The 13,799-nt window shown below is 38.7% G+C and overlaps 1 protein-coding gene across 1 annotated transcript; it reads left to right on the top strand.

Annotated features, from left to right (window-relative positions):
* The first annotated feature begins 2,155 nt into the window (after positions 1–2,155).
* Positions 2,156–13,796, top strand: LOC145450417 (cystathionine beta-synthase-like). The gene is made up of 17 exons (XM_080328943.1): positions 2,156–2,312; positions 2,821–2,912; positions 4,094–4,203; positions 4,474–4,608; positions 5,403–5,482; positions 6,323–6,457; positions 7,399–7,468; positions 7,546–7,637; positions 8,829–8,950; positions 9,246–9,334; positions 9,791–9,896; positions 10,000–10,071; positions 10,850–10,984; positions 11,532–11,643; positions 11,745–11,829; positions 12,363–12,422; positions 12,538–13,796. The coding sequence occupies exons 1-17, from the start codon at positions 2,205–2,207 to the stop codon at positions 12,615–12,617; spliced, it is 1,683 nt and encodes a 560-aa protein (XP_080185069.1). The 5' UTR covers positions 2,156–2,204; the 3' UTR covers positions 12,618–13,796.
* Positions 13,797–13,799: the final 3 nt, after the last annotated feature.

Genomic DNA, 13,799 nt, shown 5'->3' with positions numbered 1-13,799 from the left:
ACAATGATACAACAATGACATGCAAAGTTATCTTCAATTCTTTACTAGTTGCTGACGCGATTACCCCTGAGTGTCATCCGAAAATATTCGGCTTTATTTCAATATGAATATTTCATCAAAAATACAAATGTAGAAAAAACAAATAAAGAACACAGCATCACGGAAAAAATGCATAAATGAATAAAACAGGGCATTGAGAGACATTGAGGGCATCGTACTACAGGGACGCAATCACGCAAGTATCTACACTTCTACAGTTTCTACCGTATACAGATGTCTTGCTGTTGACTATGCCGTGTTGTTGAGGAGCCGAGATCAGGGACCTATAATTCTGTCGACGATGTCGGTGTTACATCTGCGCCATGCTGTATCAGTTTCAGTTTATTATTAATGATTTCATCGATTCTAAACACCCCAAGATTGCGATACAATGAAAAGATAGGAAGGTGTCGAAACGACTTGGAGTAGTCTTCGCAATCAGACACCCACCTTGGCCTAGCGATATAAAGAGTAGCCATGCTCATTGCACACTGAATGAGCAATAAAATAAAATAATACAAAAGAACAAGCGACAAAATGAGGGGGCACGTGACGGAAAGGTCGATATGTCAGGTCGTGGTCCGGTAAACTTGAGGGCTGTCTAGCTGTGTATGCAATTTAGCGGAGATGATCTTTGCCCTGCAGTGTCAGACAAGTTCGGCGCAGCTGTCACCCATGGCAGCGAGATTTCGAAACGACAAGAAATCACGACACAGCAACAGATTGACAAATGCCCGTCTGGGATTGCGCAATTTCCGAACGCGTGCCGAATGCGATCTCCGCAACGTACGCAAGCACTTCACCGCTTGAAAAAGACTTGTCTGTTTGTCGAGAACTGCATGAGACAGGTGGCTTCGAAACACGCGCCTGACACGTGACTGTCTTGATTGACATTTTGACTTCCTCTCTCTCTTTCTCTGGGTCATCCCTATTCTGATTGCGGTTAATACAGTTCGTCTGGTCAGTTACTCCGATGCAGATTAGATTCGAATTTGAATTACTTTGAAAAAAACTTGGGAATTGAACTGCGACTATCTAGTACTACTGTCACAATACCGATTTAATTTCCATATTCGGCAATCAGTGACGAATGAATATAAATGCAATAAATTTGAGAGACTACTTTGTAAAGGCAAGAGAACTATGTTGCAAAACGAACTTGACGCTATGTCATCATAATCATAATCAACAGTGAGATTGCAGCAACAATATTTGTCGAACTCAGAATCAGATTTTGTCGCAGTTAACGCGACGAAAAATGTTTCAAAATATATTATTCCTGTAAATAAACGGAATCGTTGTCAAATATATTTTGTCTGCATGTAGTTCGAGCGCCACATCGTCAGCAGGCCCGGTTTCTTTTGCGCGCTACGGAAAAAACGGGGTAGCTTTCCACTGCCTAGACTCGTTCGCGTGGGCGGGGTTTGCAACGCCCGTGTCCGCTATAAACCAATCAGACACGAGCGCCGGTTTTGCAAAATCCTAATGCCACGCGTTTTACGTATGGAAAAATCCGTTCAGTCATATTTTATCGTGAGAATGATTGCCTCTACTCTAAATGACTTTACAACGTAACATTGCCGATGGCATTAGCGGTGGTGACATGTGGATGCAAGCATCATAATCGGGTAGCATTAGTCTAGAAGTCATTTGCAACCAACAGCAGTCAAAATTTAAGCTTTTATTGACCGAGTTACAATGCCAAACCCTCAAAGAAAATTGCATTCGTAGATTCGTCAGTAATTAATAAGCGAGGCGTGCCTGGTTTAGATATTTTCGCTGAAGGTGCATTTCCGCGTCCACTTTTAGCAAAGTTTGATTATGAAATATTCATATATTTGCTAAAGATCTCAAATGGCGTGATGCAATAAAGCACGTTGTACATTCGCGAACAAAAAACGTTGCGCTGTATAAGGGACAGTTGTCCAAGAAGAATCTTCATACTCGGCCAGTGCACCTCATGAAAGGATGTAGACATGAAAAAAACACGCGAAATTATCAGCTGGCATATCCGAGATAGAGAACTACAGGTTGCTGTTGTATATTAATTGCGGCTTATATTTGCATGTTTCAGTTAATCAAATTCGAAAATGTCCAACGGCGTAATCACAATGAATGGCAATGGATCGACGAACGGATGTCCCATTAGCAATGGCAAGGTGTCTATGAATGGAGGGCCGGTGAGCAATGGCAATGGACATCCAAACGGGAATGCCTACAACGGAAAGGTAGCCCGCAACGGATGTCCGCGCACAAATGGAGTCAATGGAGTGGTAAGATAGCATCAATCAGGGTGCAAAATAAGCAGTGCGCTACGCATGTAATCTGGTTAGTGATTTATAACATGACAGTCCGCGTGTCCAGGGCGCTCCTCCGCTAAGCTAATGTTACTGTATTTCACTTCAAGTCTCGTAGCCAAACTATCGACTGGCCGTTACGAAAGGTATGTTAGAGTGATACTGGTCTAGCACAGTAGTTAGGAATAAAAATCTGTGACGGTCTAACTTCTTGAACAAATGATACTAAATCACATGTCTGTTGCGTTGATGTAGGGAATATCTGAGTAGAGTAGAGTTAACAAAATCAGATTTAACAAAACGGATTTTTCCGTGCATCAGGTGGCACTAGTTGAGTACTTCGATGTGACTCATACGGAGTGAGACTGAAGTTATTTTCGTACACTATTATAATGTTTATGGTGATTGAAACAATTGATGTCATTTGATATTAACAATGTTAGTATTACTTTGTATTTCTGGTACTGATCTTTTTATTTTTTAGACCGAACCTTTCTGGGTCCGACCTGATTGTCCCCGGAAATGTACCTGGCATCTCGGCACAACGGAGAAGTCGCCCCATGTGCATTACAGAACGTGAGTGCTGCAAAAAGACATCTGATAGTGGAAGATAAAATCTCTTTCTCTATCTCTCGTGTGCTTGTATAAACTCCGGTGTGGATTGAACTCCAAATATGCTCTTGCGGGCTGCCCACTACCGGTTTCAGATTTTTTGCCGATATGAGTTGTATGTTTGATGGGACTTAGTTGGTGTTGCTTTTTTTACAAGGTCAATCAGACTGACAAGTATTGATAAGTTTGTCTTTGGTAACATCTGACGAACCATGTAGCGATCATTCGCTATGTCATTCGCTATGTCATCATGTCTGGACTTGATTCCTAATCAATCCCGCAGACAACCACATGTAATCGCGAGAGGAAATGGTTTATTTAAACTGCATGAGAAAATATTGCAGTGCGGTAGCATCTCCTTAAAACTTGTTAGCTTTCCTGTCTGTGTAATCAATTCTATTTTGCTCCCTCCTTAAATCTGTGTGGAAGTCGGTATTACGAGGAGATGCAAAAACATGCATTATTACATATTGATTTTTCTTCGAGTAGGTGATATGTCTGCCATCTGTATATTGGATTGACGCAACTGTATAAACTCTATCTTCAGGCTTTGCTAAGCTAGTGCAAATACGACTTGTGTTTACAAAGGTAATATTTAACTTGAAGATAGCAGACTCTCTGCTAAACACGTGATTGCGACATGCTTTAATGTAACTGCTCCCCGCAAGAGATAATTTCCTCATTGTTTAATTTTCAGTTTGTTTGAACGGATTGTTTGCTTAATAGATGTCCCGGTAATCTAAATAAGGAGTTGAGCTAACATCACGTTTCAATATTGCGACATACTGGTGGATCAGTGCATTTTATACTACTTGTCTTTGTAATCCAGTATTTTGCAATCAAGTATCAACATACAATAGAGAAATTAATGAATCACAGATGTCAGATATGGTTTTAAAATTAATGTGATATCCTAAATAAATCTTGAGTTTAAATTTGTTATCTTCTTGATTATCTTTGAACAGTGTATTAAGAATATTTGGTATAAATTGGTTCATTTTGAGTTCAAATTTAAAAATAGTACCCTGAGGTTGAGCCATCTGTTGTTCCCCTTGGTTATTTGAAGAAATTCAATACAAATGCATCATTCAATTGTATATTGAAGTTCTGTACCTTCAAGACTTTCTAAGATTATTCTATTTCAGGTCAAACGACAACCGGTCAGCCTTCCAATCGATTTTGGATTCCGTCGGCGATACACCACTTGTACGATTGGCTCGTATTGAAAAAGCAGAAGGGCTGAAATGTGAACTCTGTAAGTTACAAAGCAATCTTTCATTTGCGCTATCATGGCATGAAATTTCGAATAACCGGGGAGCGCTCAAGGTCATGTACTTGCTGTAGATGGTACACAAACTCCTGTTGACACAGACTTGATTGTTTCTGATTTTGACAAGTGTCAGCAGAAAATATTCGTTTTTATTTCAATTTGATAATTATTCAATTGCATATCCAAGCTTTGAACTTCCAGCAGTCTCTTGTATCGTGTGTTTTGATTTTAAACGTGTTCTGCATCCCGTTACAGATGCAAAATGTGAATACATGAATCCTGGCGGCTCTGTGAAAGACAGAATCGCGATGCGAATGATCGAAGATGCGGAACGCGACGGTCGCTTGAAACCTGGATACACAATCATCGAGCCAACATCCGGAAACACAGGTAAGGCTTTAGAGCTCTGAAATGAGACCTTGGTTAACTGGACTTATGCCAACATTGACTTACAAAGTACTTCTAGTTGTTTAGGTTTTAGCCACTTGGAGTGGTTACTCAAGGTTATATCTGCACCTTCCTTGTCCAGCGGCATATATACAACATCATGCACTCATGGTATGCTTATGCACAGATCGTGTATATGTATATCATGAGTTGATGTATATGCCGCAAAACATCAAGGACAAAAATAGATAATGTCCTATTCCTACTCAAGTCACGTCGAGTGGTTTTATTTTCATACTACTTACACTTCCTACTATTTTCTTCTTGTATTTTCATTTTTTAAAGTGGGAAATAGTTTTGGAATAAGTTTTCATCACTTTTGTCTGCTATCACAATAACAATAACTGCAGCATATATTTTTGAGGATTGTACCTATTTGTAGCGTCATTATTGCATTATCCACCATCGATTAACTACTTAGTACTTTTAAGACATGTCATGTTCTACTTCTACCTTAATTTTCACAATTCTTGAACATCTCTTCTCCTATTTGTAATTGTGTAGTGGCAGCACCACTGACAACTCTGATCACCTCTTAAGCTTGATTGATTTTCTTCACCAAATCGTTTCGAATCCTTTCTGTTTTTTTACTGCTTTGCAATTATTGCAGTATATTGATGCGATAAAAATTGTAACACAAATCATTATGATGACTTACAGAATGATGCTGAATTTGTGATGATGTTAATTCGTTTTTGCAATTAGCGATGTACTTGATATGTTTCTTTTTGGTTCAGGTATTGGTCTTGCACTCGTTGCAGCCGTGAAAGGGTACCGATGCGTTATCGTAATTCCCGATAGAATGAGCGAAGAAAAGGTACGATCTATTTTTAGTAAACTAATATTTGTTAGACACTCCAAATAATCTACTGGCGTGTTGCATGCAGAAATACGACCCGTCGAACCCAACTAAGTGGCCTTCGGCCTTCGTTATTCTGGATTGATTGCAACATTACTATGATTTTTCATTTCGTAACTGCTCCAATTCGCGAGAATGACGAGTAATCTGGCCGTTCTGGATTCACACGATATCATTAGGGTTGGGCACAATGATTAGAGCACCCGAATCTGAATCGAGTATTAATTCTAATGATTTCAGATTTTCAGTCGAGAAGCTAGAGATGATTTTTTCGAGTACTGAAATCGTACGTTCCTTGCTACAAAGGGTTAATTTATCTACGAGAACTATATTTTTGATACTATTTTCCACTGTGGAAGGCTATATATTTCGATTGGTCGAATCTCACCATGTGATATATGTAGTACAAAACTGCACAGGCTAGTGGAAATGACATATCTTTGAACTCGTGATCAACCCGGAACATTATCACAAAGTGCAATGAACTGGGCATGGTTGAAAAGTACCTAAAAATCTTTAATGTGATGTCAAACTGGCATTAAATTATTTATGGTTGCGTCAAAGGATCATATTTGTAGTTTCCACATCATTCACACTGTTGTGACGGCATAATGAGTGATACTCGAATACTTGACTCGATTCAGAATAATTGTAGCGATAGAAGTGAACGTAATCTGAATACACAACTACTCAAGTAGTGCAAGTATAGTCAAAACCTATTGGAGTAGGCCTACTTTAAAAAAGCAAATCATTACTGACCCGTCTGTCCGAGTCTGATTGTATGTTATTGCGTAACAGATTCATATCATGAACGCTCTCGGCGCTGAAATCGTGCGCACGCCCAGTGCCGCGAAAGTTCACATGCCAGACTCGCACGTTCGAACCGCGTATCGTTTGCAAACGGAAATAGAGAATTCCATCGTGCTTCAACAGGTATAAATATCTCCATTACCTTACGGATGTCGATGTCAGTAGTAGTTTGTATGTGCGTGACTATGTCATAATGTCGCCTTTATGTGTTTTCATCGTCTTTCTCGACGCCGGGGATGTCCTGCCTTTTTCTCTCTTGCTTTCGTATTTCCTAAGCCATTCAATCTGAAGGTTTCGAAACGCATTTTAAAATACAGCGCATAACGTTGACCGAACAAAATTATATGCATCGCTTCATCGAGTGGTTTATTCATCAATTTGAATAATGTTTGCAAATAATGAATTCGGAAGTATAATCAAATGAATGATAAGGAAAATTCAAATTCCAGTGGCTTTGAACATTGACCTTCTCGAAATTGCTGGATTTTCGAAGATTTCTTGAAAATTGTCCCGTGCATCTAGTGAAAGTCTTCGCTATGACAATTTGCTTTTGGTATTGCTCATTTTTGCATCATTCTCTATATTCCCACAAAAATTAAATTCCCTCAGTCGAACAAATTCTGTTTCTTCTTCATTCTTGAGTCTTGCACTGCTTTTGCCTACCCGTGTTTCATACTGTGAACTGAATCTCCGAGGTATGAAACTTCAGTATATAATTGAATAACATACAGCAAAATAAACCTATCACTCGTCGGGGGTAATTATCAGAAACTAGTGGAGAATTGAAAGGTCTTCGTAGCTCAACAATCGTATCACCGAATATGAATTTTCATGCCGGTAACGTCATATATGGTAATACAATTGTTGATATAAAATGTTTTTTCAATTCTCTTCTAGCTCTTGACTATTACCCCATATGAGTGATGATGGCTTTATTTCGATATTAATATATTATTCAATTGTATACTATGAATTGTCTTCAACCATTATTCTTTCCTTATATCTTCCGGGTCATCCCTGGCATATTGCTACTCCTTTTATTGGATTATTGGCATCGTTTTCAGTATGTTACGTCTGGAAATCCAGTAGCCCATTATGACACAACCGCAGAAGAGATTTTGGAGCAGTGTGGAGGTAACAGACGCTCTTCTCAGGCCGTCCACATTTTACAAGTGCATTCAAGTATTAGATGTGCGCGTGTGTTTTGACAGGGAGTCTCGACATGGTCGTCGCCGGCACCGGTACGGGCGGAACGATTTCGGGTATTGGCAGAAAGATGAAGGAAAAGTGCCCGAAATGTCAGGTAGGGATCGTTGATTTCCAGAGTTTGGCAGTAGTATCAGCCAGGGTTGTAATCAAGTTACGAGTCACAAGTCAATCGCACTTTCATAGGTTTTACTCGAATCAAGTCGAGTCATTTTCAATTCACCACCGAGTCAAGTCACTGTCGGAGTCATAGTGTTATGACTTGAGTTCGAGTCCAAGTCATTGTGTTGACTGTTCAGATTCGAGTTAAAGTCTTGTTAAACCCACTTTTTACAACTCTGCTTGGTGATATCAAATGCTTCGCAATCAAAATATACTAATTTTCCTCACTTTTAACGGTTTCTGGTCGCTTTTTAAACCATCAGTACTAATGGACGAAATGCCTATGGTGTGGTAACTGAATTATTTATCGAAATTACCACGAAGTGTAGGTATTGGTGGTCTGAATCTGAAGTCCTGCGCAATGACTCGAGTACAAGTCGAGTTAATACACAAATGGACTCGAGTCATTTTCAGTATTTTGAGAAAATGACTCTAGTCAAGTCGAGTCACCAGAGCATACTTGGGGCTGTTGATCGGCGCTGGGGGCTATTTTGACCAGATCGTATGACAGCGAAAACTAATTTTTACTTCACACAACAGTAACCAGTTTTCCCTAAAATAACTTGAGTAGAATTGGAAGTAGTCTAAAACATATTCACTAGGGTAGTTCAAAAATACCTTTTTACTGATTCCGAGGATTCACTGAATATATTGTTGGATTGCCTAAAAAACGCCGCACACCAAATTTGGCTCAATTCAAACCAAATTTTACTGTCAGCGCCTTGAAAATGTTGAGTTGCTTTGAAGAACGATGCGTAACAATTTTTTTTCACTTCCGACCGGTAGAAGCGAAGTTATTGCAGTTGAAAGTTTTGGATTTGCAAAAATAGCATCGATGGTGAGTTATTGATGAAAAACTCGGATAACTCCACTTCTAGTGGTTGGAATTGTGTCAAATTTCTTTTGCATCATTTTTGCATACAACTTAACAATTTCATGGGGTTGACAGTGAAATTTGAAAAAAATTTAATACTTTCAATCGGTGCTGCGGTGGTTTGTACTGGTTGGAATTGTACCAAATTTGATGTGCCACATTTTTTAGGCAAACCAACAATCTAATCGGTGAATCCCCGGAATCCCCCAAAAAAAGTTACCAAGCAAGATTTTAGACTGATCTTTTCTGTAGGTGGTCGGAGTCGATCCTTTTGGCTCCATCATCGCGCAGCCGGACAACATTAACGTGACTAAAGTCCGGGGCTATGAAATGGAAGGAATGGGACACGACTTCATCCCGACAGCTCTCGACCGGTTTGTAGCTTAGAATTCGTTCTTTATGTTGACTTTATACATTGAGAGTTTGTGAGATTCGTAGAACTACTGATCGCTAGCTACATGTTGTCAGTAATGAAGTACTTTTACTTTCTGGAATACTCGAGTAAGTTTTACAGACTTGCGCTGGTTGCTGAAGTCGATATGTTAAGGAAAAACTGCTTAATTTTTCCAATTTGGATTTTGTAGAAGTAGAAAGTTTTTTGGGGATACTACTTTGGCTGCTTCTGCCATGAGCTCATTGGCATGGCATCATTGGTCCTTGTTATTACAGATCGGTCATTGACCAATGGTTCAAAACCACAGACAAAGACTCTTTCATTATGGCAAGAAGACTGATCAAAGAGGAGGGACTCCTCTGCGGTAAGCCCGTTATAAAATATATGATGATATCAATTTTAGATAATTCACGTTTTAAGGCTGCTATAACTAGCCCCTGCCGTTGAATGACTTGATCTGACGAGCAAATTTTTCATTTACTATGAAATACTATAATTTACTTCCTCCAAATATTTTATGATAGAAATCATTAAATCGTGATAGTTTCTTCTCTGTCTATCAGTTTCATTGTGTCTGTCTGAACAATTGCAACACGTCGTAAATCTTAAATCCTTGATGCTTATTCTGATCCACGCTGGTTTCATTTCTAGTAATTTAGAATTAGTGGTTTACATAACGTTTGCTGGAGTTAAATCATGGTAATTTGCTTGAGACAGGTGTTTTTTTAATTGAAAAGATGGCCAATGCTGTCTCAGATTGCTCCCAAACAGCGGGCCGATGTTTTATCTCGAATCATCATTATTTTTATTTCAATTCCAGGTGGTAGCAGTGGGGCCAATATTCATGCGGCCGTCGAACTTTGCAGAGACTTGGAAGAAGACCAAAAGTGTGTCGTGATACTTCCCGACTCTGTGAGGAATTACATGTAAGTGTGACGGTCCTATTCGATACTACAGAAATCATCAATACAACTAACTCAAGTCTTGTTCGCCCTTGCATTTTTGGGTTCTAATTCGTTTCGTTTATAGGACACGATTTTTGATGGACAACTGGATGATTGAAAGAGAATTTGTGGAAGAAGAGCCAGTAAATAGAGAATGGTAAGGTTATCTTGCGGCGTAGAGATAGATTTTCAATGACAATATTAGTAAGATAGATGCCGGTCGCTTGAACTACCATTGCTACTAATGACATGACTTCCAAATTTAGGATGAAATGAACCGTTATGACTAATATACAATTGAATAGTGTATTCATATTGAAATGAACCAGAATATTTTCGGCTGAAACTCGTCGGGGGGTAATCGTCAGCAACTAGTAGAGAATTGGAAAGAACATTGTGGATCAACAATCGCATCACAGAATATGACGTCACCAGCATGAATTCTTGAATATGAGAGCGTTCAATTCAAGATTTCATGCTCGTGAGACTAGCAGAGATTCAGAAAGTACTTAGTATATGAACAGTCTTTTCACCAAATATGACGTTGATACACAAAGCTCTTTTGAAATCGCCACTAGTTGATGACGATTACCCCTGCTGAGTTTCAGCCGAAATTATTCGGGCTTATTTCAACATGACTACATTATTCAACTGTATTTCGAGGTTCTGTATCTGCAAGAGTATCTGTGTTATGCCTGAAGTCGGCCAGTTTTCCATATTTTCTACCTGTGAGTGTATTCACCAATTGATCCGTCTTGACGATATGCATTTTAGTAGTGGCGAAATATATTTGGCGGAATTGAAATAGTCTAAAATCGATATAAATAAGTGAGACCAGCAACAGATGGTAATTTTGGTCTCATGTATTTACAACTGATACAATTGACATGGTGCCAGGTAGTTTGACATTGGATATGAGAATGAAACTTTAACAGGTGGTGGGACCTCCCCGTTACTGCGTTGGAATCCAGTACTCCAGTCACAGTCTTGCCGACGACGTCGTGTCAAGAGGCTTTGGACGTAATGAAGCAACAAGGGTTCGACCAAATCCCGGTCGTGAATCTGAATGGGTAGGAGCCTATTTGCATTTTGCAATACTAGTGGAATGTAGCATAATCCACAGTAGTAACATATCTGTGGCTAAGCTAAAACACAGCAGCTGTATACTATGTGCCTGTTCTGCATACTGTATGGCACATACGAACTGAACATCGACTTTGGTATATTGAGTGTGCTTCTTATGCTACGGAGATATGACGTGGTGCCCCACATTTGAGCATGCAGCATAAGGAAAACCGAGAAATGATCATGTGTCACTTGAGCATGTGACTTTATAACCACAAAATTGACCCTTAGTGTAACCCTAACTTCGAATCACATGCGCAACAGCTCAAGTGTTGCATGCTCATTAGGGCTGTTCAAACATAACTTTTTTTCCTGAATCTTTCTGGCTACGTGATTTAATCGTTAGGTTGCCTTAAAAAACGACTCACACCAAATTTGAATTCATTCCAACCCGTAGAAGCGGATTTATCTTTGATAATTCTGGGATTATCCTTGGTGAATCAAAATATTGTAATTTACTGGGATTGTGCAATAGCAATTGTTGTATTTCAGGACTATGGCCGGGGTCGTTATTTTAAATAAACTGATGGTGAATCTCTCTTCGGGAAAAGTCAGATTCACGGACACTGTGGAAAACTCTATGTGCAGTCGCGGATTTAAAAAGGTATTAGAATTTGACTTTACTTAGATTTCAACGTTATGTCTTTTAGCTGCTCTTGAAATGATTTCGATTTAAGTTCTAATCCTGGGCCACGTTTCTTTTAGATTTCTGGATCCGACTCTCTCAGAAAGCTGTCTGTAATGTTGGAAGACAGCAATTTTGTGATTGTAACTCACAATGAACTACGATGTAAGTGTTGATTGAGAAACATGGTCGAGGGTCATCCTCTGTGGTGAAAATTTGGTATCGAAAACAACTTTAAAATTATGGAAAATATCACATCTTTTATGTATGTTTCAGTGGTCAAAAATATACCCCAAAGTCAATTTCACTTTCGATTTTAGATGCAAGCTGTTTTAATTAATGAATGGTATGCCTGTTGTGGCTGTAAATCACACTTACACTCCTAATTTAAATGTATAGTTAGGTTAACAAGTACAGTGAATTATATCTATACCCCTAGGCTATACCGTGATAATCTTAACCTGTCTTTGAATAATTGCAGCTAGGCTGGTTTAACATATTGATCTATCTATGTATATATCTAAATGCCCTTTTTTAATTCAATCTAAACATACCCTATCTACTGATTTATCTTATTTACATGACTGTGTGGATATAACTTCTCTGTGCCTTGTTGCATCACAGCAACATTGCGCAATAAAATATATATAATATGGATTACTTGACAAGAGAGTAAGTTTTGAATGAATATATTGCAGGTGAAATGGCCGCTGTGAACAGTAATGGTGATACATTGACAATCACCGGGAATGCCGATGGTAAGTATCCTGTCGTAAATATCAATTGATATTACGGTGTCATTAATGATTGAAATTTCTACACTCTGTGGTTAAGCTCGGTGGTGTTTCTCTACAGCATTTCATCTTATTTTAGGTGGAACTGGTAGCCATTTGTATGGGATTGTAACGGCTATGGATTTCTGTCTATATTTGGAAGACAACGCTGAGAAGTGAAGTTACAGCCTCGAAAAAGGACTCCTTGCACAGACATTGTAGAAATAATTTATCAATTTGTAGCTGCATTCGCTCGCGTATGTCTTCTTGTCTTGTATTGTCGGATTGTTTCATGTGAATCCTAGAGATGAATGATGTCTGAAGTTGTATCAAGTTTGAAACCGGCGATACCCTACTAGTTTATCAGTTGTTCTATCCGATAGGCATTGAAATTATTCTGATACATCTGTGACATGGATTTAATCCTGACACAGTTCAACTGTTTGCGTCTTGTGAACGGTACTTGACATTTGGTGCCTATATGAGTAGACTAGTCCCTTATCAAAGCATGGAATTTAAAGTGTATCATGTTTCAAAAGGATTGTGCTGGCTTCACATTGTGTGAAAAAGTTTTACCTCTGTAGTCAATGGATACTTCATACGTAAATAGAGAATGATGTTTGCGGATGCATTAGGCAATGTCGGCAGCTATCGCTTAATAGCTCCTACAAGGTGATTTGTATCTACATACGTATTATTATGGTGTTACTGTAGTACATTTCTTGATATTGTTGGTTGACTTTGTCCAGCTGTTTTATTGTTTTCGTTATTGAATATATTCTGCCTCAATCTGATGCAGCACCATTTCAACATTATATGCATTCGAGTAGGGTTGTCTTGATGAGTGCCTTTGTGTAAAAATGTATTTTGTCGGGTCGTGTGGGCTATCACCACCCACAAAGTATTCTAACTGATGATATCACCTTGACTTCATGCTAAATGAATATCCACTCTCATCCAAATGGCAATCTGAATCAAGATTAATCATGTTATGTGTTTTTACTATTATAATTCGTTGACTGCTATTAAATTTGTCACAATGCTTTGTAGGTAATTTATCGGATTAATGATTTCAAATGTTAACAAATATTATCTCCACTTTGTAGTTAGTTTCACTTGTGTCACCAATCATGCATGAGGTCATACCACGGTTGACCTGTTACGAATTGAGTTTCATCACGCGATGTTTTTAGATATTATTCTTAAGTTGGTGTTGGTTGTATTGATTTTTTACTTTTACACATTCACATTGTACATACTGGGATTCCGGAAGAATGCTGAGTTGCCGTACATTATCTTGCTGTGTTCTAACTAAAATTATGTTGTTTTCTGTGTGTAAAACATGAATGATATCCCAAAGAG

This window comes from Botryllus schlosseri, chromosome 11, assembly GCF_051294905.1.
Source record: "Botryllus schlosseri isolate E-star chromosome 11, Bs_hap1, whole genome shotgun sequence".
NCBI classification, from domain to species: Eukaryota; Metazoa; Chordata; class Ascidiacea; order Stolidobranchia; family Styelidae; genus Botryllus; species Botryllus schlosseri.
The sequence above is the reverse complement of the archived record's forward strand: the minus strand, read 5'-3'. Positions and strand labels throughout refer to the sequence as shown.